The 27,612-nt window shown below is 47.4% G+C and overlaps 2 protein-coding genes across 4 annotated transcripts in view; one reads left to right on the plus strand and one right to left on the minus strand.

The window, feature by feature from the left end:
* The window catches only part of RNF31 (ring finger protein 31), a 42,216-nt gene extending 27,933 nt beyond the window's left edge, over positions 1-14,283 (minus strand). For 2 of the 3 annotated variants that reach the window (XM_082197535.1, XM_082197533.1), the window contains exons 1-6: positions 14,138-14,279; positions 10,849-11,040; positions 9,486-9,632; positions 8,565-8,720; positions 6,206-6,265; positions 3,378-3,453 (exon numbers count right to left, since the gene is read on the minus strand). In XM_082197535.1, coding sequence (XP_082053661.1) covers positions 3,378-3,453; positions 6,206-6,265; positions 8,565-8,720; positions 9,486-9,632; positions 10,849-11,031 — 622 coding nt within the window. In that variant the 5' untranslated portion in view covers positions 11,032-11,040; positions 14,138-14,279. Of the gene's footprint in view, positions 1-3,377; positions 3,454-6,205; positions 6,266-8,564; positions 8,721-9,485; positions 9,633-10,848; positions 11,041-14,137 lie in introns of all 3 variants that reach the window. The other variant, XM_082197534.1, reaches the window with a different exon arrangement.
* Positions 14,284-18,402: 4,119 nt separating this feature from the next.
* PSME2 (proteasome activator subunit 2) lies at positions 18,403-27,597 on the plus strand. Its single transcript, XM_082197903.1, has 11 exons — positions 18,403-18,571; positions 21,675-21,707; positions 21,817-21,879; positions 22,036-22,122; positions 22,595-22,625; positions 22,735-22,832; positions 23,303-23,371; positions 24,542-24,609; positions 24,799-24,853; positions 26,655-26,741; positions 26,861-27,597. Exons 1-11 carry the CDS (start codon positions 18,524-18,526, stop codon positions 26,939-26,941), a joined length of 720 nt encoding a protein of 239 aa, XP_082054029.1. The 5' UTR covers positions 18,403-18,523; the 3' UTR covers positions 26,942-27,597.
* Positions 27,598-27,612: the final 15 nt, after the last annotated feature.

A 27,612-nucleotide genomic window follows, 5' to 3' on the forward strand; every position in this document is an offset into this window, starting at 1 on the left:
CCCTCTTGCTGTTCTGGCTTCTGAGATTCAGAATATTTTTTTTCTTGTTTTCCTCCTCCAAAAACTAGGTGCGTCTTGTGGTCTGGTGCGTCTTATAGAGCGAAAAATACGGTGCCTTCCTGCCAGAGTGGTACCTATTTATCTACTTGCACTTTTAAGTGCTTTCGAACTGCTAGGTTGGCAGGAGCAGGGACTGAGCAACGGGAGCTCACCCTGTCATGGGGATTCAAACCACCAACCTTCTGATCGGCAAGTCCTAGGCTCTGTGGTTTAACCCACAGCACCACCTGCGTCCCCTAAGTAAACTACCCCCCCAAAAGACACCAATCGATATATATGCCTGCAAAATCTGCTGTACCTCTACTAGACCTAAGGAGGAGACAAAAGCACCATTTCACACAGCCAATGTTTCTCTCTACAGCCACGAGCTCTAGAAATACACTTATTACAGTGGAACCTCGGCTGTCAAACGCAATCTGTTCCAGAAGACCGTTTGACTTCCGAAATGTTCAACAACTGAGTCTCCATGGGTGATCGGCAAATTCCATTAAGAAAATGAGAGAAACACGCCTCGGAAGCCGTCCGAAAACGAAAGCATTCACTTCCGGTTTTGGGCGTTTGGGTTCCAAATCGTTCGGCTTTCGAGACGCTCGAAAAAACCGAAGTTCCACTGTATTATTCTTTTGCTAGCATCTTGAATGCCGGGTTTTCAGGAAGCTAAAGAACCAGCAATGACTCATTCCACCAGCCTATTTCATGCTTTTGCTTTTCATTTTAAAAATTGTTGTCACAGGATCACAGAATACAGGAATCTCAACGAAAGCATCCCAGACTGATGGTCACCCAAACTCTGCTTAAAAACCTTCAAGGAAGGAGAGTCCATAACCTCCGGAGAGAGACTGTTCCACTGTCGGAACAGCTCTTAGTGTCAGAAAGTTCTTCCTGAGGTTTCGTCACAAACTCATTTCTTGTAACTTGAAGCCATTGGTTTGAGTCCTAACCTCCAGAGCGGGACAGGATTCGAATCAATGGCAGGGGCATAACCATCTTCTCTCTTCCATGCACGTTACGAAAACTACTTTACAGAACAAATAAAGATTGTGAACCAAATTCATGCACCACGGAACAATTATGTCAACGCCCGACAGGAAGGTATTCAACTGGAAAAGCCCCACTGTGATGGCCTGGGATTCCGAGTCTGAGAGTGAACCGGAGGAATCCCAGCTGGCACAGGAGTCCCCGCCTCCAGGGCCGGCTGAACTGGGGCAAGGCCTAGATGCTGAGGAGCCTGCACCTGTGACAGATCCTCAGGGGCAGGCACCAGGTGAGACCATTCTGGCCCCAGAGGTGCTGGAGGACTCAGTGGCTACAAGTGAGCCTCCCCCGGGGCCCAGTAACCCTTCGGCCTCTCCTGAACTGCAGAGGCTTAGGGCAGTGTTTCCCAACCACTGTTCCGCGGCACACTAGTGTGCTGCGAGATGTTGCCTGGTGTGCCGCGGGAAAAATTAAAAAAATTGAAAGATTTTTTTTAAAAAAGTCAAATTTTCGATTGGGGCGCCGTCACTAGATGACCCCTGGGGTTCCCTCCCTCCCTCCCACTCTGTGCCTCCCTCCTCCTCCTCCTCCGGGGAGGCCCTTCCTGGCTCTCGGCCAAGGCTTGGCGGCTGCCACTCACTCACTCGCTCGCCCACCCGTCCCTCCATCCCTGCACCCGGCCTCTCCCCCTCCGCCCCCGGCGCGGGGGCTGCCGGGATCCGTAGTCCCCTCGCCCTTGGGCTCCGCGCCCGCGCGGGGTGCGCAAACTACGTTTCCCAGCGTGGCCTGGCGGGCCAGGCGTTTTGTTTGAAGCGCTCTTCTCCCGGGCATGGAATGAGCGCAGCGGCGGCGGCCGGGCGGGCAGGGGCTCTTCCGCGCAGACCCCGCGCAGCCTGCCTGCGCCCCCGCGGAGATCGGGCGGCAGGATGGAGCCCGGGGATCCCCGCGGAGGCGGAGCGGCGGAGGCTGCCCCCCAGGTAGGGCTGCGTCGGGGGGGTGTTATTTTTGCATCCGCGCCGGAGGGGACGCATCGGACCGTGGGGAGACCCCTTGGCGGGCGTGCAAGGCAATGCATGCGTGCAGGCGTTGCATGGAGTGCAGTGCAATGCAATGGCAACGCGGCGCCCTGCATGCATGCATGCAACTTCCACCGGCGCTCCGGACTTGGCAGGTGAGGGGGGTCCCCAGTGGGCAGCAGAGAGAGCCGGGAGGGCGAAGGGGAGCCGGGGGGGGAGCAGCGCTGCTCCCCGAGCCGAGCCCGGGGGGAAACCTCGGTGTTGTTGCGGTGTTGGAAGCGGAGGCTGGCGGGGGCCCCTCACCTGCAAAACCTGGTCGCCTCTCATATATTTCGTGCATTGCATTCATCGCCCGCTTTCTCCTCCAAGGAGCTCCCGGGGGCGCGCGTGGTTCTCCCCGTGTTATCCTCGCAACAACAGCCCTGCGAGGTGGGTCAGGCGAGTGGCCCAAGGGAGCACCCAGGGATTGTCCTGGCCAGGTGGGGTGATTTGAACCCTGCTCTCTGCCCGGTCTTCGTCCTCATTTAGCCCCCACATGTGCATGACTGAGGTTTTCCCCCCTCGTCTTGGCTATGGTGTGAGTCTGTGCTGTTAATTAATGGGGTTCTGCCTTCGGAGAAGATGAGCCAGCCCTCAAGGAGGTGATTATGTAATTTGCTAGCAATTCATGTCCCTCCCGGCGTTACGCTGCGCGCTGACGTCACGGGGCTGTAATGGTGGTGTGCCTCGAGATCTTTTTCATGAAACAAGTGTGCCTTTGCCCCAAAAAGGTTGGGAAACACTGGCTTAGGGCAGAGAGGCGAAGGGAACTGGTCTCTCCCAGGAGGAGTGCTCGCATTCAGGCCAGGAGAGGCGGGGCTCCTGGGGGCCGGGACCGCCCCCGGCCTTAGAAGAAGATAAAGGTCAGGCAGCCCGGTCCCAGGTTGCGGGAGCAACGTCGTTGTGGAGTACCTGCTTTACCCAGACCTAGATCTGCACTCCCAGTGTGCCTGTTCCTCGCCCGGCTTCCTGCTCCTGACTCTCCGGTGTTCCTGTTCCTCGCTCGGCTTCCTGCTCCTGACTCTCCGGTGTTCCTGTTCCCCGCCCGGCTCCCTGCTTCTGCTCTACCAGTGTTCCTGTTCCCCGCCTGGATTCCTGCTGCTGCCCCTCCAGCGTTCCTGTTCCCCTGCCTGGCTCCCTGTTTCGGACCTTGCGTCGCATCCAGTGTTCGTCTACCCTGCTAGTGACTCTGGACTGAACTTCGGCTACGGTATTAGTACCTCCCCCCCCCCCCGGGGCCAGCACACCCACGATATTTCCACTGCCAACCTTTTGGTACCCCTTTACCTGTGGGCGATAATGCCGAAACGGCGCGCGGCGGGATCGCTTCTTGAACGGGGAAGGCGTCTGCGATGAGGCCAGCCTGGGAAAGAGAAAAGGACATTGTGCCATCGTGACCTCAAGGACACACCGTAACATGTTCCACCTGCAGCCGCCTTTGGGAGAAGCTGGGAAGCTGTCGCGAGTGCAAAACTCAGGCACCCACCTCCTGACGGGAGTAGCAGGGAGGGCCTGCTAAGGCGTCATCTCCCCCCCGCCTTGTGGATCGAAGAGCCATTGGATAGAGAAAAATATCCCCCGTCCATGTCTTAAATGGTTGGGGAACTACGGTTTCAGACCCATGGTAGAAGGAAGGTCCAGATCTGTCAGCTTTTTGACATTCTTATTAAAAAGCTGACGGACCTGCCTGAAGCATTTTTGTTAGAGGAAAGGAAATTGGAAAACATCTTGACGTACGCGACAACGGCGGGAAGAGTCTTAATAGCACAAGGATGGAAGAATGAAGAAATCCCGACCAAAGAACTGTGGCAAGAGAAACTGATGGACCACGCGGAATTGGCGGAATTGACACGCAAACGACGTGACAAGGGCAACTGTGACTTTAAAGAAGAACGGGAACCTTTCACAAAGTACTAAAAGAAACAACAAAACGAACTGGACTCCTTGGCAGGTTTTGAATAAACACACACAAACATTTTATTGACAATATATAGATAGAGAAATTAAGGATCTTTACAATTTTATAAAATGCAGAGAATAACGTGCTGAAAAACCAGAGAGAGGAGCTGTGGGAAGTGTGGGTAGGAGGGTTGGTTTTTCCTTTTTGGGGAGGGAAAAAATGGGGGAGGGGAATGAGGATGATGTATATCTGATAAATTGTTATGTTGAAATTCCTAATAAAAAAATTTCAAAAAAAAAAAAAGCTGACAGATCTGGACCTTTCTTCTACCATCTGTGACTGGGTTAAAGACTTTTTGAGGGATTGGACACAAACAGTGAGGATTGGGACTGTTACATCTACCTCCCGGAAGCTTAGCACTGGGACCCCACAGGAATGTGTGCTAAGTTCCTACCTGTACTCATTGTACACATATGACTGCATATCATCTGATCCATCTACAGGAATTATTAAGTTTGCAGATGATACTACCATAATGGGCCTAATTGCAGGCGGAGATGAAACAGCGTACAGGGGGGAGGTTCAAAAAATATCGACATGGTGCTTAGAGAATAATTTGCACCTAAATATTAGTAAGACAAATGAGATAGTGTTCGACTTTTGGAGGAAGAGAGGGGAACCTGCCTGTTGTATATCGGGGAGGGGGCCGTGCGGAGAGAGTCTCCTCCTTTAAATTCCTGGGCGTTTACCTTAGTGAGGACCTCGCTTGGAAAATCAACATAACTCAGGTGGTCAGAAAGGCCCAACAGAAACTCCATTTCCTCAGGGTCTTGCGAAAGAATAATGTGAAACAACAACTGATGAACTCCTTTTACCGGTCAACAATAGAAAGTGTCCTTTCATATTGTATCACGGTGTGGTATGCTGGCCTGACAGCCACGGACAGAAAGTCTCTCTACAGAGGGTGGTGAATACAGCACATGATATCACGGGCTGTCCCTTGAGTCCGCTAGGTGACATCGCAAGGGATCGTTGACTTAGGAGAGCGAGAAAAATCCTCAGGGATGACTCACACCCCGCCCAGCGCCTCTTTAATCTTCTACAGTGGATGCTCGGGTTGCGAACGTGATCCATGCGGGATCCACGTTTGCAACCCGCGGCGGCACGTCTGCGCATGCAGCAGTTGCGATTCGGCACTTCTGCGCATGCGTGACCGCTGAAACCCAGTTTCGGCGGTCTGCAACCCGAAAAAACGCAACCTGAAGCATCTGTAACCCGAGGTATGACTGTACCCTGGGCAGGAGATATAGAAGTATAATCAGCCGTACCAACAGGCTAAAAAATAGCTTCTATCCATGGGCTGTTAGGCTGTTGGAACGGGAAATAACATAGCGAAATTGACTTGCGAGGTGGTGTGTTGTTTGATAAGAGATTGAGTGTTTGGGGAGGGAGACTCCTTTAATTTAATCGTACACAGCTTGTACAATGAAAATAAAGGTACAGTGGTGCCCCGCAAGACGAATGCCTCGCAAGACAGAAAACTCGCTAGACGAAAGAGTTTTCCGTTCTGGAGGTGCTTCGCAAAACGAATTTCCTATGGGCTTGCTTCGCAAGACGACAATGTCTTGCGAGTTCCTGCTGGTTTCCCCCCCCCCTTTTCTAAGCCGCTTATCAGCTGATCCGATCAGCAAATAAGCCGCTAAAAGCCGCTAATAGCGCTAATCCGTCAATGGGCTTGCTTCGCAAGACGAAAAAACCGCTAGACGAAGAGAATCACAGAACGGATTCTTTTCGCCTTGCGAGGCACCACTGTATTATTATTATTATTATTATTATTATTATTTATTATTATTAGCTCCCATCACCTGGCTGGGGTGTTAGGGGACAGGTATTTTGTCCACCTTTGGTTCTCTCCCCCCCCCCATTGCACTCAGCTCTCACCTGTGGCTCCTAGAAGCTGTCAGCACAACATTGGTCACACTCCGGGAACAGGATTAGGCCAGGGTAATCTGAGGTTTGCTGTCAGAAGCACAGCAGAGGGAATGATACACACACACACACAAATGGTTTTGAGGCAGCCAGTGGGGCTGGGATGGCCCCACGGGCATCATTAACGGCCACCTGAAACTCAAATGGATGAAAACACAAAGATCTTCTCAGCTCCCTCTCTGCTAGCTAAGCTCCTGGGGCTTTTATGTCCCCTCACCTGACTCACCTGTATATTGTCCCCGCCCTGCATTAGTTCCAGCAACACCTGAGGATTGGGGTGGTTGTCCTAAAAAGAAAGAAAAACAGGGCATGTGGAATTTATAATAATAATAATTTATTATTTATACCCCGCCCATCTGGCTGGGTCTCCCCAGCCACTCTGGGCGGCTCCCAGCAGAATATAAAAAACACGATAAAACATCAAACATTACAAGCTTCCCTCAACAGGGCTGCCTTCAGATGTCTTCTAAAAGTCAGGTTTATTTCCTTGACATCTGGTGGGAGGACATTGCACAGGGCGGGCGCCACCACTGAGAAGGCCCTCTGCCTGGTTTTTTTTCCCTTCAACTTTCCAATTCTGAAAAGGAGGGGTGCTAAAAAGTTGCAACATGACTAGGGAATTCAAAATATATTAGGTTACATTAATATAATTTAAACTTTGCTTGATAGGATGTGTGCAAAATTGTATGGAATTCATTAAATATGATTGCCAAGTACTTGCCGTTGTATTATATTGCTACTTATTTGTTTATAATTAGCGCTAACTTTTCAGAAGTTAAAATTCTTTGATTTTCCAAAAGCAGTTTATGAGCTCCTTTATTAAATGTAGACTTACCAGGCTAAATGTTGTCCAGTCACAAAATTTGAATTCCTCACATATTTTAAAGACTGCTTGCTGAATAAATTTGCAGAAATTAAGTGTCACTGTCTAAATGACATTTTGTGTCCTGGGGTGTTTTGTTGAAGTGAGAACTGATGTAAGAAAACTGCTGAGTGATGTTGGGGTTATGTAGACTTCCTTTGTGTAGTGTGAACATGGAAGTGAATGGTGTTTTTCGGTGGTTGTATTATTGGGTGTGTTTTAAGATTTATGATTTTTAAAAATGATATATTGTAGTTATGTTGCATTTTGATGTATCCCAATATATTTCAGCGCTTTGCATATTATTTGGGTGTTTTGCTTACATCTAGAGAGATTTAATTCTGCTAATTAAACGTGGAATTACGATTATCATTAGCAGCAGTAGCAAAATAAGGTTTCAAATGCGCAATTCATACTTTTTGTTGCTTGTATGGATTCCTTTTCGCTGCAATCTGTAAGCCGCTTAGAGATTTCTGTTGACAAACGAACTGACAAAATTAAACATAAAGGAAAAAACTCATTCTCAGCTGGGAACCCAAAGCTCATCCATCACTATCTTTCTGAATGGGGTAACTGTGCCCCTGAAGGACCAGGTGCGCAGCCTGGGAGTCATTCTGGACTCACAGCTGTCCATGGAGGCCCAGGTCAATTCTGTGTCCAGGGCAGCTGTCTACCAGCTCCATCTGGTACACAGGATGAGACCCTATCTGCCCGCGGACTGCCTCGCCAGAGTGGTGCATGCTCTGGTTATCTCCCGCTTGGACTACTGCAATGCGCTCTACGTGGGGCTACCTTTGAAGGTGACCTGGAAACTACAACTAATCCAGAATGTGACAGCTAGACTGGTGACTGGGAGTGGTTGCTGGGACCATATAACACCAGTCGTAAAAGACTTGAATTGACTCACAATTCAAAGTGTTGGTGTCGATCTTTAAAGCCCTAAACGGCCTCGGCCCAGTATACTGTACAGTGGTGCCCCGCAAGACGAATGCCTCGCAAGACGGAAAACCCGCTAGACGAAAGGGTTTTCCGTTTTTGAGCTGCTTTGCAAGACGATTTTCCCTATGGGCTTGCTTTGCAAGACGAAAACGTCTTGCAAGTGTTCCGATTTTTTTTCGCTCCCCCCCCCTTTTCTAAGCCGCTAAACCGCTAATAGCCTTTTAGCTGCTAATCCGCTAATCCTTTAATAGCCGCTAAGCCTTTAATAGCCGCTAAACCGCTAATAGCGCTAATCCGCTAATAGGGTTGCTTCGCAAGACGAAAAAACCGCTAGACGAAGAGACTCGCGGAACGGATTCATTTTGTCTTGCGAGGCACCACTGTACCTGAAGGAACGTCTCCACCCCCATCGTTCAGCCCGGACACTGAGGTCCAGCTCCGAGGGCCTTCTGGCAGTTCACTCCCTGTGAGAAGTGAGGTTACAGGGAACCAGGCAGAGGGCCTTCTCGGTGGTGGCACCCACCTTGTGGAACGCCCTCTCGTCAGTTGTCAAGGAAATAAACAAATACACAACTTTCCGAAGACATCTGAAGACAACCCTGTATAGGGAACCTATTAATGCCTGATGTATATCGTGTGTTCTTTTATATTCTGTTGGAAGCCACCCAGAGTGGCTGGGGAAACCCAGTCAGATGGGTGGGGTACAAGTAATAAGTTCTTCTTCTTGTTGTTGTTATTTCTCCCCCACATCAAAGTGCTCCCGGGTCTCATGGTTCCACCATACCGAAATAAGGAGATTCAGTTCAGCCCGTAGCACCATGACATCGACCGTGATCGAGGCCACGTGAGGGATATCTGGCTCCAGCAGATGCTCCGGGAAGCAAAGTCCGTCCGTCTGTTCCTCCGAATATCCGTAGAGGCGAAGGACGTCCCGCCCGCCCTGCCAGGAACGTGGGGCACACAATAAATGGGTTGGGGTGACAACAGGAGGAGGGGCTCAGCTGGGACACAGCTTAGCTCGGCCTCTGCTAGGAACGGGGCCTTATCTGTGTGGGCCCCCTTCTCAATGGAATATTTTTCACCAGGCTCCTGCTATTAGTTGTAAACAAAATAAAAATAGAAACTCAGAAGGATATAAGAGCAGGGAAGAGCCGAGTAATTGACCCTGGTGCTGAAAAGATACCAAAGGACATAGATGTCAACTATCCCTTATTTGGTGGGAAACTCCCTTATCCCAGCGCCGTGTCCCGCTGCCGTCCCTTATTGATGATGTCCCTTAAATTTCCCGGGTTTCAAAGGAAGCAGCTCCTCTCCCTCCCTCCCTGCCGGCCAGGGAGGAGGGAGGCTCCAACTGTGTTGCTTGGCTGCGTTGCTCACCCAATAAGGAGTCTGAGAACGACTGGGGGGTGGAGCTCGCATTCCTTGCGCCAATCAAATCGGCCGCGTTGCCTGGGGACTTGCCTTTGCTCAGCGCTTCCCAGCGGAGAAGTGACGGTGGTTTTCCTTGCTGCATCCCCTTTGCCGGGTTGCTGCGCTGTGGGAACCAGTGCTTGAGGCTTCGTTTGGCTGCTGGTTGACTAAAATCCCTTATTTTGGCTGCTGATCCCTTATTTTCGAGGCTGCTGGTCCCTTATTTTCAAATCTGTAAGTTGACAGCTATGCCAAAGGAAGGGATGGGCAGACAGGGAAGGAATGTTTCTCTCACCTGGATGGTGTCCACTGTGTCCCGGAAAACGGGGTTATTGAACTTGACGGTCCTCCAGAAGCGGGGCTTGTGTGGGTTCAACAGGTTGCGCCCATATTTCTCCAAGATGTTCAGGGCAGTGGAGATGGTACGAAGGTCCTTTTGAGGCTGGGGAAGGGTTCAAAAATTGCCATTGTCTCTTTGCACGTTGGTACCTAAACCCCAATCTCCAAATCGCACGAGGCTGTACAGTGGTACCTCGGGTTACAGACGCTTCAGGTTACAGACTCCGCTAACCCAGAAATAGTGCTTCAGGCTAAGAACTTTGCTTCAGGATAAGAACAGAAATCGTGCTCTGGCGGCGTGGTGGCAGCAGGAGGCCCCATTAGCTAAAGTGGTGCTTCAGCTTAAGAACAGTTTCAGGTTAAGTACGGACCTCTAGAACGAATTAAGTACTTAACCCAAGGTACCACTGTACTAAATTCTTCTAAGAACCCCCTTCCTTTGGGGTTTTCGTTTGCTAGGCTCTGATCCTCCCAGACCCCAGTTGTCACTGCCATCTCTCACGTGTTCAGAGGGACGAGGAGGGTTCACGGTGCATTCACACCGCATTACACATATCACGAACTTCTTGTCTTAGGGACTAGAACCTTGTTCCTGGGGCGCCTTTTTAAATAAACAGCGGAGACCCTGAGGATTCTGAGGCAGGGGCTATTCGAATCTTTGTGTTTACCAAGCTTGATCCTCACTTCTACATAATGACTAGTTTTGCCGAGGCACCTAGAAAAGGGCTTGTTTGCTTTCCGTCCCCCCTTCCTTGTGTGGAAACCGCATTGCAGGCAGATATTCCACAGGTGAAGCTCCCAGCTGCCCATAGCATCAGAGCTCTTGCAGGGAGAGAGACACACTAGTTTTGCCTGTCTGACTTCTGAATCTTTCCATCTTTCCCCCCCAAATTTCAATCCCCACCCCGGTTTTCTAGACCCCCACCCCTGCCATTGCACACACACACACACAAACAAAATACAGTGGTGCCCCGCAAGACGAATGCCTCGCAAAATGGAAAACCCGCTAGACGAAAGGGTTTTCCGTTTTTCAATGCGCTTCACAGGACGAATTTCCCTATGGGCTTGCTTCGCAAGACGAAAATGTCTTGTGAGTCTTGAGATTCTTTTTCGCTTCCCCCCTTTTCTAAGCCGCTAAGCCTTTAATAGCCTTTTAGCAGCTAAGCCGCTAATCCGCTAAGCCTTTAATACTGGCTAAACCGCTAATAGCGCTAATCCGCTAATAGGGTTGCTTCGCAAGACGAAAAAACCGCTAGACAAAGATACTCGCGGAACGGATTAATTTCATCTTGCAAGGCACCACAGTACTGTCCCCTTACCTGCCCCTGGGTATTGGCTCGTATAATACCCTTGGCATCTATCTCCAGGTATTTCTGAGCCGGGGGAAACGGCATCTCCAGCAGACGCTGTACAGTCTCTGGGTTCTGCTCTAAGGGATTCTCAATCAAAGCAGCTACCAGTTCGTCCCGGAGCGCCATGAATTTGCGCTCCACTTCTCCCATGGCTGCTACCTAAGGAATAGAAAGAAATATGCAAGAGAAAAGAAAGATTCTCTCCTACGATATCTGTTGGGTTTAACCAAGTATTCCCGTCACCCACCAAAGGGGCAAAATAACCTCAGATCAGGGCGAAAAATGTATTTATTTTTATTCATGCATGCATTACCAGATTCACATGGCAACTTTCCTTCAAGGAACTAAAGGCAGAGTTCATAGAATCCTAGAGTTGGAAGAGACCACAAGGGCCATCGAGTCCAACCCCCTGCCAAGCAGGAAACACCATCAGAGCACTCCTGACATATGGTTGTCAAGCCTCTGCTTAAAGACCTCCAAAGGAGGAGACTCCACCACACTCCTTGGCAGCAAATTCCACTGTCAAACAGCTCTTACTGTCAGGAAGTTCTTCCTAATGTTTAGGTGGAATCTTCTTTCTTGTAGTTTGGATCCATTGCTCCGTGTCCGCTTCTCTGGAGCAGCAGAAAACAACCTTTCTCCCTCCTCTATGTGACATCCTTTTATATATTTGAACATGGCTATCATATCACCCCTTAACCTCCTCTTCTCCAGGCGGGTTCATGGCGGGGAGAGGAGGAAATCTGTTTTGTCTTCACAACAGCCCTGAGAGGGAGGATAAGGCAGAGAGTAGGTGCCCTACCGAAGGTAAATGTCATTGCTGAGCAGGAATTTGATTTAAGTCAAATTCTCTATCCTACCACACCATCACAATGTTAATTCTTTTTTAAAAAAGCTTCCCCCCCCCCAATTAGGATTCCATTTTACAATGCATATAAAACAGAGAGAACAATTTTAGCAATGGGCAAAAAGCGAAAGGTGAAAAACAAAACGATAAGACAGGCATGTAGAATTGAGTGCTTGCACGTGAGTTAAAATCTCAAAGTCCAAGCAAAGATTATCAACTTTATCGGATCGTCAAGTATAGTTCCAGGCTTGTGACGAAGGATGTCTTGAAAATGGTGGTTCTGCTTTATATGTCATAAAGGAATGTCAAATCATATACAAAGCGTCTGGAAGTTTTAGTCCTTGTCGGGATCTCAAATTATCCGCAATTTTCTCCATCGCAGCTATATTCCAGAGTGAGCGGTTACCAAGAGACATGTTAATTCTTGACCGGCATATTCTTTCCGCTGCTGGATGCAGCTCAGAAAAATATGAGGAAGTATTTAGCCGCCCATGAAAAACCATATATACAAACTTAATCTTGTCTTGACGACGCCTTTTGAGAGCAGATGAAGAGTTTTAGGGAGATCAGGAGCTCATTTCCTCCATCCTGACCTTTTAACACTTGCTTTTAGAATTCTTTTACAATACGGTTCACTTTTATGCACTTTTCAATTGCCATTTTAAAAAAATTATTGTGAGCCGGCTTGAGTATGTTTTAAGAAGAAGTTGTCCCTGAATTAAGAGGGTTTTGGTTTTGGTTTTGAAAAAGAAAGAACTGCTATCCATTTGGCCATGAATAAAGACATCGGTTCCCTCTCCTACAAGTGTTTAATTTAGCAAAACCATGTTAGGATTATTGTTAGGGCTGTTATGAAGGATCATGGTTTGCATTTTGAATACAAATAAACTTCAATACCGAACTGTCATAGCCTGCCTTTTGAAAATTTCACCAGCCTCTAACCTTGAACACCTTCCAGATCTTTCTCTCCCCTCTACAATTTGCGTTATATGGATATAAAATTGTCAGTTTGAGGGTAACTCTTCACATAGCCAAGGGAGCAAGGCCATAGACTTGCTAATATTTTACAGTAAAATCCTACTCAGAACAGGCAAACCCCACTGAGCGGTATAAAACTGGTGCCACATTCAGGCACCGCATTAATATTTTTGTTGAATTAAATTATGAATTAAATGCCTACAAGTGATCAGTGTGAGAAAGAGTGGGGCAGCTGGAGTTCCTTAAAGCTAAGAAATCCACAAAGAATGGATCCTAACCACCAGCCTGGCATCAAGGATAATATTTTGTAAAGCAATAGCAGTAATAATAATTTTAACATTTACCCACCATCAGATTGCACACACAAACCCTCATGGTATTAAGTATTGTATATTTTACTTTGCTGTAAGTCGCTTGGAGACATTCGGGTGACAAGTGACTTACAAGTTTAATTAACTAAATAATAATAATCATCATCATAATAATGGCAGACACCAGGAGGTGGTGGAAGTTTTTAAGCAGAGGCTTGATGGCTGTTATAAGAAAAATACCGCTCCCTTTCCCTTATGGGGTATCTGGCCACCCATCATGTTTTTTATTTGATCCCATAATAATAATAATAATAATAATAATAATAATAATAATAACTTTTAACTTGTACCTCGCCCTCCCCGGCCGGAGCCAGGCTCAGGGCGGCTAACATCATAAAACTAACACAGTATACAAAGAACAACAACAACAAAAATCCCACTTTTCCTTAGGACGTCCCTCATTTCATTCACGTTGGAGGGTATGGAATTATGCACCACGAGCCAAAGAGGGAAGTAATTATACAGCCTTTAGAAGGCAACCCTGTATAAGGAAATTTTTAAAAATGTTTGGTTATGTTTTTATTTATGTGGGAAGCAGCCCAGGGCAGCGACCCAGTCAGATGGGTGGGGTACAAATAATAAAATCATCATCACTATTATTATTATTATGGAATAGGACACCCCCATTTTCATCCGAACATTGTTGGAGGGTCTTCTTCCGATGCTACGATTTTGTGGGAAACCAGGGAGCGGCTCCTTGCCCTTCTCAGAAGCTTGCAAATCGAAAGCAAAAAATAATAATTTTTTGGGGGGGGCAGCCCTCCAAGCTCCGTTTGCAAGCAGCGTTTCGCATGGTGCAAGCTGAGCCGGGAGAAAGCCCCTCCGATTTCAGTGGGGCTGGCGCAGGGGGGTCGTGGCGGGGGCAGGATCTCAGATTTTCTGGGGGGTCCGGGATCGGATCATTTGCAGGTTCCACTTTTGCACAAGCCTGACTTCCTCCCCAACCCGGGAGGGGGGGAAATAAAAGTTGCAATGGGGGTTTTGCGGGTTGGGTTTCAAGGGGATCCTCCTGCCCCCTTGGAAAGTGGGGGGGGAGGGAGGAGAGTGGGGGGGACCTTACCTTGTTTGGGGGGCGGCGGGGGGAGGAGGGAGCAATCCAGGCGCGTCACTCCCTTGTCATGCGAAACCCCAACAGCTGGTTGCAGAGGAGGAAGGCGGAGGAGAGCAGGAAACGAGGCAGGGCTTGAGGGCAAAGGGAAGGCCGAGAGGAGCCGAGGGGGACCCCAGGAGACCGGGAGGAAGAACTGCAAGCCCCCTTTCTCCAGGAATTGCAAAAAAAAAAGAAGAAGGAAAAAGAAGAACAGGCGTGCCTCTGAGCATCTGCAGAGCGCCTCTGGCCAACCAACAGCCTGCCCCGCCTCTGAGGGCTCCCTTGGACAAAAAACAAGGACACCAACCAGGAATGCCAGAGCAAAACAGGAGCCAGTAGGCTTGGTCTTGATTGAAGGCTGTCGCGACAGGACTCCCACCTGCCACAAGGTGGAACAAGATGGAAGCCCCAAACAAAAGAGCCCCCAAACTTTTATTAGCTGCCAGTGGCGTAGCGTGGGTTCTCGGCACCCGGGGCAAGGCAAGTAATTTGCGCCCCCTAACCCGTGGATTTTAGCACTCGAGTCTCTTCCGCGCGCCCCCAGATGTTGTGCCAGGTGCAGCAGGCCCCCCTGCACCCCCCACGCTACGCCACTGCTCCCACCACAAGTCTTCAGGACAGCCATCCGAAGGCTGGCGCGGGGAGAAGGTCTCTCCGCCCCACCGCCAGGCTTCGGAGGAGGTCCGAGGACAGTGGGGTTCCTTCTTCCTCGAGGAGGGCCGGCCAAACGCGCCCCCCAAAATGTTGCGCCCGGTGCAGCCGGCACCCCTGGCACCCCCCACGCTACGCCACTGTTAGCTGCTAATCCCCATGTTACACCCCCCCCCCAACTACATCATGGTTACATCATGAAAGGGGAGGTCTGGTGGCCGTAATCTGAGCATCCTGGACCCTGCCCCATGGCTCTCCTTGCCCTCCACCAAACACCCATCAAGTGTAACAAAAAAGATCTTTGCATTTCCCTGTTTCCCAGCCAAGTTAGTTGTTTAGTCGTGTCCGACTCTTCGTAACCCCCTGGACCAGAGCACGCCAAGCACTCCTGTCTTCCACTGTCTCCTGCAGTTTGGTCAAACTCATGTTCGTAGCCTCGAGAACACTGTCCCACCATCTCATCTTCCGTCGTCCCCTTCTCCTTGTGCCCTCCATCTTTCCCAATATCAGGGTCTTTTCCAGGAAGTCTTCTCTTCTCATGAGGTGGCCAAAGTCTTGGAGCCTCAGCTTCAGGATCTGTCCTTCCCGTGAGCACTCAGGGCTGATTTCCTTCAGAATGGAGAGGTTGGATCTTCTTGCAGTCCATGGGACTCTCAAGAGTCTCCTCCAGCACCAGAAAAGCATCCATTCTTCGGCAATCAACCTTCTTTATGGTCCAGCTCTCACTTCCATACATCACTACTGGGAAAACCATAGCTTGAACTAGACGGACCTTTGTTGGCAAGGTGATGTCTCTGCTTTTTAAGATGCTGAATGTTTAATAGGTTATTGTATTGTAGTGTTTTGTTGGAGGCCGCCCAGTGTGGCTGGGGGGACCCAGCCAGATGGGCGGGGTATAAATAAAAAAGTATTATTATTATTATTATTATTATTATTATTATTATTATTATTATCTGAGGGCTCCCTTGAACAACAAAAAAGAGGGGGGGGGAAGGACACTAGCCAGGAATACCAGAGCAAAACAGCAGCCAGTAGGCTTGGCCTTTATTGAAGACTGTCGTGATAGGATTCCCACCTGCCACAAGGTGGAACAAGATGGAACAAAAGAGAATCCAAACTTTTATTAGCTGCTAATCCCCACATTAGGGACGCGGGTGGCGCTGTGGGTTAAACCACAGAGCTTACTGATCAGAAGTTTGGTGGTACGAATCCCCACGACGGGGTGAGCTCCTCAAGTAGATAAATAGGTACCACTCCAGCAGGAAGGTAAACGGCGTTTCCATGCGCTGCTCTGGTTCACCAGAAGCAGCTTAGTCATGCTGGCCACATGACCCGGAAGCTGTATGCCGGCTCCATCGGCCAATAAAGCGAGATGAGCAACCCCAGAGATGGCCACGACTGGACCTAATGGTCAGGGGTTCCTTTACCTTTACCTTAATCCCAATAGTAGATAGGTAGCCATGTTGGTCTGTCATAGTCAAAATAAAAACAAATCCTTCCAGTAGCACCTTAAAGACCAACTAAGTTAGTTCTTGGTATGAGCTTTCGTGTGCATGCACACTTCTTCAGATACATAGTGTTATGTATCTGAAGATATGTATTCTTCAGATACATAGTGTTATGTATCTGAAGAAGTGTGCATGCACACGAAAGCTCATACCAAGAACTAACTTAGTTGGTCTTTAAGGTGCTACTGGAAGGATTTTTTTTTACTTAATCCCAATGTTACCCCCCCCCCAAACTACATCACTCATCCATCACGGTTACATCATGAAAGGGGAGGTCTGGTGGCCGTAATCTGAGCATCCTGGACCCTGCCCCATGGCTCTCCTTGCCCTCCACCAAACACCCATCAAGTGTAACAAAAGAGATCTTTACATTTCCCTGTTTCCCAGCCAAGTTTAATCCCACCCTTTTGTCTTCATCTGGGTTTGTTATTTCTGGAATGGCTACCTGTCTGGTACTCAGGTATCAGGATGCCAGGGATTATCACTCAGGCAGAGGGGCTGCTGAGGAGCTGAGCTCACATGTCTATATGAATTTCTGAAGTTTTCCCAATGAGCCAGTACATAGATACATTTATCAGTGAATTCTTACATTTAGTATCCTGCAGCAAAGGCCCTTTGAATAGATAGGAAGAAACTGTGATGAAGTGTTTTGTGGGGACAAATCACCAAAGTCACAAAAGCGATTGTGCTGGTTTTGGTAGAGGGCTGCACGTGCATGATATCTGCTGGAGGGGCAACACCCCCCCCCCAACCTATACATAAATTCCTGCAACAGCCTCTTAGATGGGATTTGCCCCCCCCCCCCGCAAAGCTTGGAGAAATGTATGGAGTCCCCAAATGTATTTAATTAATTGCTTCATTAGGTCCAGGGATTATTTTGCTAGTGTTATAACCAAAATCTGCCCTTTTCCCCTTATGGGTTATCCATATAGAGCCCATATAGAGTCCTTACGTGGGTTCCCTATTGGTAGGAGAAAATAACAGAGGCCAACCAGAGTATATTGAGAAGCAAAGCTGCTAGTAAGCCTGATCTTTATTAAAGCTATTGCAACAGAGTGCTCCCCTCACCCGCAGGAAAGGAGGACCCAGAACCAAGGTGTGTCTACCCTTATTTTAAATTTTAAATTCCCTACCCTGGAGCTCCAGACCACCCCTCCATATATCATACATACATCACAGAAGGGGTGTAACCCAAGACCCCCCCCCCACAAACATAATCCCTACATCACAGAAAAGGCGGTCTACAACAGAAATTTGAGTGTTGTTGTTTTTCCTGTCTGCCAGGTTGTCTGATAATGCCTTATCTGATTGCCTTTCCTGGTAGTCTGCCCATTCCTTTGAAAAGGTGATTACTAAATTCCTGTAACAAGGAAAGTTTTTCCACCTCCTCCCTCCTTGCAGAAAAACATTTGGTCAGCTTAGGAGTCAAAATGGTTTCAGGGCTGTCTTCCTGTGCTGCTCCAGACATGTGGTTTATATATTTATGTACGTGTTTGCTTGGTACATTTATGAACATTTATTATATATCCAAGACCTTAATTTTTTTTATTTTTAGATTTCTTATTTAATTAAATTTTATTAAATACAAAAAAAGAAAATATCAAATAAGAAAAGAAATAAAGAAACAAATCTCATGCATATACACATGAACATAATTATTTATACATCTGTAAAGCAATATTCGAAAAGAAGAGGAAAAAGGAGAAGAAAAGTTAAAAATAGAAATTTAGAAAATAGAAAAGTGTTCACCATAAACAACAATTTCAGATCTATACTTGCATACAATTTTATATTTCCATCTTGCAAAATATCAGTCTTAATTAAAAGGTTTTAAAAGACTTCCACCGTTTACGCCACACGTCTTTTATACTTCTTATACTTCTTCTTATTACACTAGGGGATTTTTTTAAAGTGGGGGTGTCGCGACCCTGCAAAGTTCTTTTTCTTTCTTGCGAAATGTTCGCATTCCTTGGGAAGTTGGGTTTCGCTCTTCCGGGGGCTATTTCTGTGCAGCGCGAGGAAAGGCGACCCTGTGGATGCGTGGGGGGCGGGAAAGGGAAAGGGGGCGGAACGTGTGAATGCGAAAGCGAAAGTGAAGGTTTCAGAGCCGAGCTGCTTGCAGGAAGGGGCGATCGGCGAGGCTGTTTTCCTCTTCTTCTGTTCGGATTCTTTCCCTCCCTGCCCGAACAACGCCACGATGGCCAAATCCTGCACCATCCAAGTCAGCAAGGAGTCCCGTGAAAAGGTGCGGAGTTGGGGGGGGGGGAAACTGGGTGCAAATCGGGGTCAAGTCTGGCAGGGGGTCAAATGGAAGGTGCTCTAAAAATAGGGTGCGGGGACGAAGGTTCTTGCCCGGATCTGGTGGCTTCTGAGAAACGAGAGTGCCTCTGAGCATGTGCTGAGGGTGAGTGATAACTAAGCAGCCCCGTTCCTCCCACCACCACCTCATTGCTCGTTTTCAGGCATGGACCAACCGGGGGAACCGACCTGCAATTCCCTACAAATGCATTTATTTCCTTCCTTTCTATGCCACCCTTTTCTCCAAGCCGCTCAAGGTGGGCTCTGTGGTTCTTCTCCCCCTCCTCATTTAATCCCCCACAACAACCTTGCAAGGTAAGTAGCTTAGGCAGTGACTGGCGCAAGGCCACACTCCATGGCTGAGCCGGGATTCGAACCCGGCTCCGACAGGTTCTCGTTTGACACTTAGCCACTGGGCCACACTCCCTCTCTCTTATCCCAGATTTGGAGGGGCACTCTGCTTACTGCTGGGCGGAAAGGCACTCTGCACATGCTTGGGGGCGTCTTCAGTTGTATTCCCCACCTGAGGCCAAAAAGCAGACTCTGAAAGGGGGGAGACTAGCTCAGGGAGGTGTTTTCCCACCCCATAATGGTCTGTGGGGACTTACTCCTAGGGAAACAAGACATAGGGCTTCATTCCCATTGACATTGGTGGGGTTAGCTTTCAAATCGCAGGCTGAGGACGGCAGGCTTATTTCCATTATTTTCAGCTTCATTCCCATTGACATTGGTGGGGTTAGCTTTCAAATCGCAGGCTGAGGACGGCAGGCTTATTTCCATTATTTTCAGCTTATGAGTCAGTTATAATTTATAGCTATGTTGTCAGAGACTTGATAGCTGAGTTGGTAGAGCATGAGATTTATTTATTCATTTTTATAAATATTTTATTAAGTTTTCAAACACAAAATAAAGAGTCACATATCAAACACACAAAATCCCTTCACCAAAGAAATAACAAACAGAAAAACAAGTACAAATACACCAACAAACAATATAGAAAAGAAAGAAAAAAAGAAAAACACAACTGTTCATAACATTTTTTATATAACTAACTGGACTTCCTCACATCTCCCTTACCCTGCATTCTTTGTAATAAAAAATACCAGCAAATTATTACCTTGTTTCATGCCTTATTTTGTACTTCTCAAATGTTATATTTCTAAACTTAAAGGGATTTTTGTCAATTATTTGTAACTTAGATTAATCATAATATTACTTTAAGTTTCGACCTTTTCTTACTTATCGCTTAATTTTCTGTATCTCACAGTCAAATTACTGGAGCCATATTTTTCTGGATCATGCAATTTCTTAAAATTCATACAACTTATACTGTTTTTGTAGATAGTCCTTAAATTTTTTCCAGTCCTCTTCCATTGTTTCTTCTCCCAAATCTCGGATTCTGCCAGTCATTTCAGCCAGTTCCAGGTAGAGCACGAGATTTATATTCTCAGGGCTGTGGGTCCGAGACACACATTGGACAAAAGATTCACGCATTGCAGACCCATGGGGGTCCCTTGCAAATACAGTGGTACCTCGGGTTAAGTACTTAATTCATTCTGGAGGTCCCTTCTTAACCTGGAACTGTTCTTAACCTGAAGCACCACTTCAGCTAATGGGGCTTCCTGCTGCCGCTGCGCCACCAGAGCACGATTTCTGTTCTCACCCTGAAGCAAAGTTCTTAACCTGAAGCACTCTTCCTGGGTTAGCGGAGTGTGTAACCTGAAGCGCATGTAATCTGAAGCGTATGTAACCTGAGGGTACCACTGTATACAATTCTGTGTGCCTCCTGGGACGTATAGGAATCCAGTAATAGGAGAGGAATCTATTTGTTGCAAGGGTGGGTGTAACTCTACTGGCACCATAATAATAATAATAATAAATTTATTATTTATATCCCGCCCATCTGGCTGGGTTTCCCCAGCCACTCTGGGCGGCTTCCAGCAAAATATTAAAATACAATAATCTATTAAACATTAAAAGCTTCCCTGAACAGGGCTGCCTTCAGATGTCTTCTAAAAGTCTGGTGGTTGTTTTTCTCTTTGACATCCGGTGGGCGGCGTTCCTGTCCTTCGTATTTTATTTCAGTCTCCACCCCTGCTACAGAAATCCCCTCTTTATTCTTAGACAGATGTGTCTGCACTTCTGCTAATTATTTACCTCAGGCATGGCTAAGGGTGGTTTTCCGCCTTGAGGGCCAAATTCCAAAATGCTCGGGGGCCACATGGCGAAAATGGGTCTGGCCACACATACACACGCCCTCTCACTTAATAATAGTAATAGTAATTATTTTTATTTTTGTTTCATTTTATTTATACCCCGCCCATCTGGCAAGGTTTCCGTGCACAAAGGCAAACAGCCCCTTTTGATGATCTGTGCAGGGGAAATCTAGTTTGGAAAATCTGCCGTGTCTGCTTTTAATTCTGCCCCCCCCCCCTTTTTGTTGATGCCCAAATCTTGGATCTTGGGGAATGGCAGAAAAGGGAACCCACTTGGTGGCGGATCAGAGAGGGTTAGCCGCACCTGATTTACATAGACTGCTATTTTATTTGGGCTATGTATACATCATAAAATAAAATCATATTAAGACACCCCGCTCCTCAAGAATCCTGGGAAATGAAGTTTGTTAAGGGTGCTGGGAATTATAGCTCAGTGGGTGGTCGTGGTGTGAACTACAGTTCCCAAGTTTCTTGGAGGTACAGTATATGGTTTAAATGAATGTGTGTGTTTTTTAAAAAGCCTGCACGGAACATGTTGAAGTCAATCTTAAAACATGTTTGGACTAATAATAATAATAATAATAATAATTTTTATTTATACCCCGCCCTCCCCAGCCAAGGGCCCTCCTCAGGGCGGCTATATCTGTATAGATGGGGTCTATTCACTGCTTTGTGGAATTTTTCTGGCAGGATTCCTAAAATATGACGGACTTTTTTTATCCAGGGAAACATTGCTATTCCAGAGAACATGTGTGTTATGTGCTGCTGTTCCGTAATGATCGTGCTGAACCCCAGAAACGGCCACATTTCACAATCTCTCTTTTTCTCCCTTAGATGGCTGTTTTCAGAGCGTCCCTTTTGCAAGAGGTAAACCTCTTTCGCTTTATAATCCCGCCCCTCAAATCTCTCCAAATACCCCTCTTCCAAAAGGTAATTTGTTTCTTTTAATCCCCCCCACCCCTTGCTCATCTTGCAGGGCGAGGAATTTCTGTGCTCGTTTTTGCCCAGGAAAATACTGCAATTGGATCAGTTCCTGAAGGTAAGAGAACACTAGCAGGACGCTGCTTCAAATCTGTAGTGTAGATTAGGCCCCAGAGAGCAGTTATGGGGCCTTCCCAAGTCCTAGTCCGGTGCTCCAGCCACTATACCACACTGCCTTTGCATAGCTGCCCTGTAACCATAGTTCTCTTTTCAGGAAGAGGCGCTGAACGTTAAAGATTTGACCACCCTCCGTGCCCCGCTGGACATCCCCATTCCAGACCCCCCTCCCAAAGATGATGAGGTGAGTTGTTTGAGGGGTCTTCTTCTCTAACCCACCCCCCCCAAGAAAACCCAAGATGCACCTGCAAGGATAAGGATCGGGGCCGCATTTAGGTTTGATGAGGCCCTCATCTACTGAAGGCAGTGGGGCCCTTTATATGTCCAGCTGTCCTTTGTCAACAACAAATTGTCGCTGTTTTGGGGGTTGAATATATGCTATATGGTCATTTATGGACCGAATAGGTATCTAAAACCATTTGCACATAATAAGAGCCTACACAACACAAAACACTGTTGCTGTATGTAGGTTTTATTTTATTTGGTTTTTTATCTTATATTTTTGGAAATGTACATCCAGGGGTTTTTTTCCCTTTAAATTTTTTTGGGGCCCACAAGAGAGTGGGGCCGTAAGCTATAGCTTGTTTAGCTTATATGTAAATCCAGCACTGATAAGGATGTAATAGATTTTGCTGGTGTTTGTTTTTGTCATACAGATGGAGACAGAAAAGGAGAAGGACAAGGAAGGTGAGAGAGGGGTCCTCCGTCAGAAGGAAGGGAAATAAGATTTTGGGATGAGCGCAGATAATATTCCATTGCATTTTGGGGACTGACTTTCACTTTCTGCCCCCTGTAGCTCCGAAATGCGGATACCTTAAGTCCAATGAAGCAATCATTTTGCTTTTGGATCGTGTCAAACCCGAAGTCCGGGAGTTCAAAGAGAAATGTATACTGGTAAATATTTTGTTCCCCTTTTCCTTTTTTACGACATGCACAATGCAGAAAGCGCGGTCCTAGCGATGGGCGGAAATTAAAACGTAAAAAGCGAAACTCTAAAATCGCGTCGGTTGGGGAAAGCTTGTAAAAAGACGAAATTTTTAAAAAACCTGCGGTTACCTGTGGCTTAAGCAACGGAAAGCCCAGATCGTGAAAGGAAGGGAAAAGGTGAGGATAAAAAGTGTCTTCAGATAGAATGTCAGCGTTATTTGGTTGCCACAGGTAGTTCGAGATTTGCAAGGCTTGTCTTGCGGAAGGTATGCGTAACGAAGGAAGGGCCAAATTGTATAAAAAGTGCTTGGAGGCTGTAGACTGTTAAAAATCTTAAATTATGTGTGGTTTTTCTCAGATGCGCATCTGGCCTAGCTGGCAAAAATGAGCCCTTCGCTCGATTCTCCCTCAGTTTTCTTTCTCCACGTTCCCCTCAGGTGACAACCTGGATTCAGTACATGATTCCCAAAATTGAGGACGGCAACGATTTTGGCGTGGCGGTTCAGGTAAGAGGAAGCGATGCGCTCGGAGAATCCGCCCCTCGCCTGCCGCCGATCCACAGCCTGCCCCCTCGTCGAACACAGCAAGGCAACCCAACTCCCACTGACAATTATGTCCCTAAAGGTAAAGGGACCCCTGACCATTAGGTCCAGTCGTGGCCGACTCTGGGGTTGCGGCGCTCATCTCGCTTTATTGGCCGAGGGAGCTGGCATACAGCTTCCGGGTCATGTGGCCAGCATAACTAAGCCGCTTCTGGCGAACCAGAGCAGCGCACGGAAACGGCGTTTACCTTCCCGCCGGAGCGGTACCTATTTATCTACTTGCACTTTGACGTGCTTTTGAACTGCTAGGTTGGCAGGAGCAGGGACCGAGCAACGGGAGCTCACCCCATCGTGGGGATTCGAACCGCCGACCTTCTGATCAGCAAGTCCTAGGCTCTGTGATTTAACCCACAGTGCCACCCGCATCCCTAGACATCCTCAAAAGCCTTCGATTGCTTAGAATGGAAATAACTATTAGCAGTACTAACTAGCATGAAATTTGGCCCCAACTTCCTACAAATCCTCAGACAAATATACTCCCAAGCCTCAGCAAAATGCAGAACTAACGATATGGACTATAGTGATCCAAAGAGGCACAAAACAAGGGTGCCCACTGTCTCCCTTCTTATTTATCCTGGCTCTGGAACCCTTAGCAATCCGAATCTGAGCAGCCACAGACATCAAGGGAGTGGAAATAAAAGGCAGAACCTATAAATTAGGGCTCTTTGCAGACGACCTAATGGTCACAACACCAGACCCCTTAAGCACAGCAACCTCCCTAACTGGAGAACTCAACACATTTGCAATGGTGTCGGGCCTGCAGGTAAATTTTGCAAAGTCAGAAGCTATGTGCTTCAACACCCCTCCTCACACCCAAAAAGAATTCACTAATGTCACCAAGATAAAACTTTGCCACTCCAAGTTCAGATACCTAGGGGTACAAATAACCAGAAACCTCAATAAATTGTACCTCCACAACTACAAGCCCCTGTGGCGACAAATAAACAAAGACCTAAAAAGATGGAACAACATGAATTTCACTCTCTCAGACAAAATAGTCACGATCAAAATGATCACAGCCCGCCCCTTGCCACCCCAAAAGCACAACTCGTCTTGTTTCTTTCCTCTTGACAGGAGAAGGTTCTGGAACGGATCACAGCCCTGAAGACCAAGGCAGAGGCTTTCCAGACCACTATTGCCAAGTAAGAGGAAAAGATGAGAGGGTAACCACAGGGTATTCTGGGTAATTTGTCCTCAGGACCGTTCTGCGTATTCGCACTTTGTTCTGGAGTTCTCGTTGTTTCATTTCACTTTTAGTCAGTTCTGGGTGACAGTCTAGCAGTAGAGCAGGTAACACACATTCTGACCATCGGCATCATTCTTCATTCCAGGTATTTTTTAGAGCGTGGAGATGCCGTCGCAAAGGCTTCCAAGGATACCCATGTGGTGAGTAACAGAAAAACACAAGTCCTTCCACTCTGACTTTGGGGGATCGGTTGAGGAGCGTCATTGAGTTAATAGAATTGTAGAGTTGGAAGGGACCCTGCGAATCATTTAGTCCAACCCCCTGCAATGAAGGAATATGCATCCGTCCCATATGGAGATTAAACCTGTAACACTGGCATTATCAGCACCACGCTCTAACCTGTTGGAATTTTTAAGGCAACCAAAACTCCTTTCCTTGGGTCCAAGTACCGGGCCCCTTTTTTTAGCAGATTAACACGCAGCTTCCAAGCATATAGGAGTCCCAAGTCTTGCATGGAGCATAGAAATCAATCGCAGGAAGTGTTTTGGTACAACAGCATAGCTGTCAACTTTTCCCTTTTCTTGCGAGGAATCCTATTCAGAATAAGGGAATTTCCCTTTAGAATAAGAATATCTTTATTGTCATTGCCCCCTTCGGGGACAACGAAATTACTTGACTGCTCCATAAAAACACTAATTAAACAATACAATATAATACAGCAAGGGAGATTAGATGACTTTCAAAGTCCGGGCTTCCCATTCAGGGCCGAGATCGCTCTGGAGAAGAAGCTGTTCTTAAGACGACTCGTTCTTGTCTTCATCAACCTGTATCTCCGTCCCGACGGCAAGAGCTCGAAGAGACAGTGACCAGGATGCGATGGATCTTTTACTATGTCCAGTGCCTTCCTATGGCACCTTGTGGCATAAATCTGCTCTAAGGTGGAGAGTGGGCAGCCAATAATGCTCTCTGCTGCCTTAACAACCCTGCACAACCCCATCCTGTCCTGGGCAGTACAGCGTCCGTACCACACACATAAGCCATAAGTGAGCACGCTCTCAATGACACAGTGATAGAAGGCAAGCAGCAGTTTCTGCGGAAGATGGTTTTTCCTTAGTATTCTCAAAAAGTACAGTCTTTCCCTTTAAAAAAAGGGAAACGTTGACAGCTATGTACAACAGGAGTCCTTACTGTCGTTCTTAAGCGTCACGGTTACAAACTCTACATGCATTTATCAGATCCCTGATGGAGGTTCAGCTTCGTCTTAACGCTCTGGGCCTGACCCGAAAAGCTGCCAAACCAATCTCTTTACATCTTCCCACTGTGATAGCAGGGTTGAGACTAAACATCTCTCTCTGTCCAGCCTGGAAGCAGCACATGTGTAGAAATCATTCTTCAGAATGGCCTTGTACCTGTTGTAAACAACTTAGCTTCTCGCAGCTTCACATATTGTTGCTTCTGAGAATGAATGACTCTCACCCAACATAACCAGCTGAGCTCTTCAGGCTGAGTGATTTAAGCCTTCCTTTAGGCTTTTTCAGAGGGACGTGGGTGGCGCTGTGGGTTAAACCACAGAGTCTAGGACTTGCTGATCAGAAGGTTGGCGGTTCAAATCCCCGCGACGGGGTGAGCTCCTGTTGCTCGGTCCCTGATCCTGCCAACCTAGCAGTTTGAAAGCACCTCAAAGTGCAAGTAGATAAATAGGTACCGCTCCGGCGGGAAGGTAAACACCGTTTCCGTGTGCTGCTCTGGTTCTCCAGAAGCGGCTTAGTCATGCTGGCCACAGGACCCGGAAGCTGTACGCCGGCTCCCTCGGCCAATAAAGCGAGATGAGCGCCTCAACCCCAGGGTGGCCACAACTGGACCTAATTGTCAGGGGTCCCTTTACCTTTACCTTAGGCTTTTTCGGCCTCGAAAGGGTTCAAGCTCAAGAACTTGATCTTGGCCAGGAGAAACGTCCTTGAAATTGTGTCCCTGGTTGTGTTCTGACTTATCCCCTTGCAGATGGATTACCGGTGTCTCGTTCATGAGCGGGATGAGGCCGTGTACAGGGAAATCCAGATGATGTTGCTCGATATCCGTGGGTTCTATGTGAGTATGCTAGGAGGGAGGTGGCGGGTTAGTACAGCAGTCGAAAAAGAGAGGGAAATAGCGGAGCGCAACCGAGAAAAATCTCTTAGCGCTTACAAGTGTTCTGCCATCTGCTGCAGGCTGAGTTCTACCACATCTTGAGCAAAAACCTGGAGAAATTGACCAACCCCAAAGGTGAAGAGAAGCCATCCATGTACTGATTCTGGAATCTGTGACAACCACCTCTGCCAACTTCTCCTATCTTTCTTTGGGTGTTTTGCTGTCATGGGGAAAGCAGAGCAATATAGGGGTAAAAAGAAAAGGATTTTTTGGGGGTGGAGAGAGTCTAAAAGTGGATTCACAAATGTCTGTGGCTGAGTATGAATAATGCCTTAATGTGTGGCCTTTTCTTTCTTACAAAAGTTCTGTGAAATGAAATAGAATAAGAGCTGGAGAAATCCAAGTTTTCACTAGCTATGTTTTTTTTAATTGCTTGAATATAAAACCACTGTGAACCCTCTCACTTTAGCACAGCCACCACCAAGCTGGTTTCCCTCCAGATCTTGTGAACTACAACTCCCATCACCCACTACAAACGTGCTGCCTGAGGCTGATGGGAGTTGTAGTCCAAAAGGTCTGGAGAGCACCAAGTTCTCGCTTTGTAATCAGATTAATTTAGCCTGCTCCAGCCTCTGTTAAGATCATCACACTCATCTAAGAAATCCATATAGCAGAGACTTTAAACAATATTTTTCATTTTTGTGCTCTGAATTTCTGTGCCTGGTGGCTGTTTTCTGCCATTTGAAAGCTTGTGATACTTTGGAAATGACTACTTTGTCTCATGATAATAATAATAATAAAAACATGCCTTGTTTAATTTTCTGCCTGCTTC

The sequence above is a fragment of the Podarcis vaucheri genome (assembly GCF_965113315.1).
Source record: "Podarcis vaucheri genome assembly, chromosome: 13".
Lineage (NCBI taxonomy): Eukaryota > Metazoa > Chordata > Lepidosauria > Squamata > Lacertidae > Podarcis > Podarcis vaucheri.

Bases quoted from the DNA above. Each gene is read 5' to 3' on its own strand.
- PSME2 (XM_082197903.1), top strand. From the start codon at position 18,524: ATGGCCAAATCCTGCACCATCCAAGTCAGCAAGGAGTCCCGTGAAAAG. The intron at 22,833-23,302 runs GTAAATATTTTG...CGTTCCCCTCAG, and splicing joins TCAAAGAGAAATGTATACTG to GTGACAACCTGGATTCAGTA. The intron at 26,742-26,860 runs GTGAGTATGCTA...CATCTGCTGCAG, and splicing joins TCGATATCCGTGGGTTCTAT to GCTGAGTTCTACCACATCTT.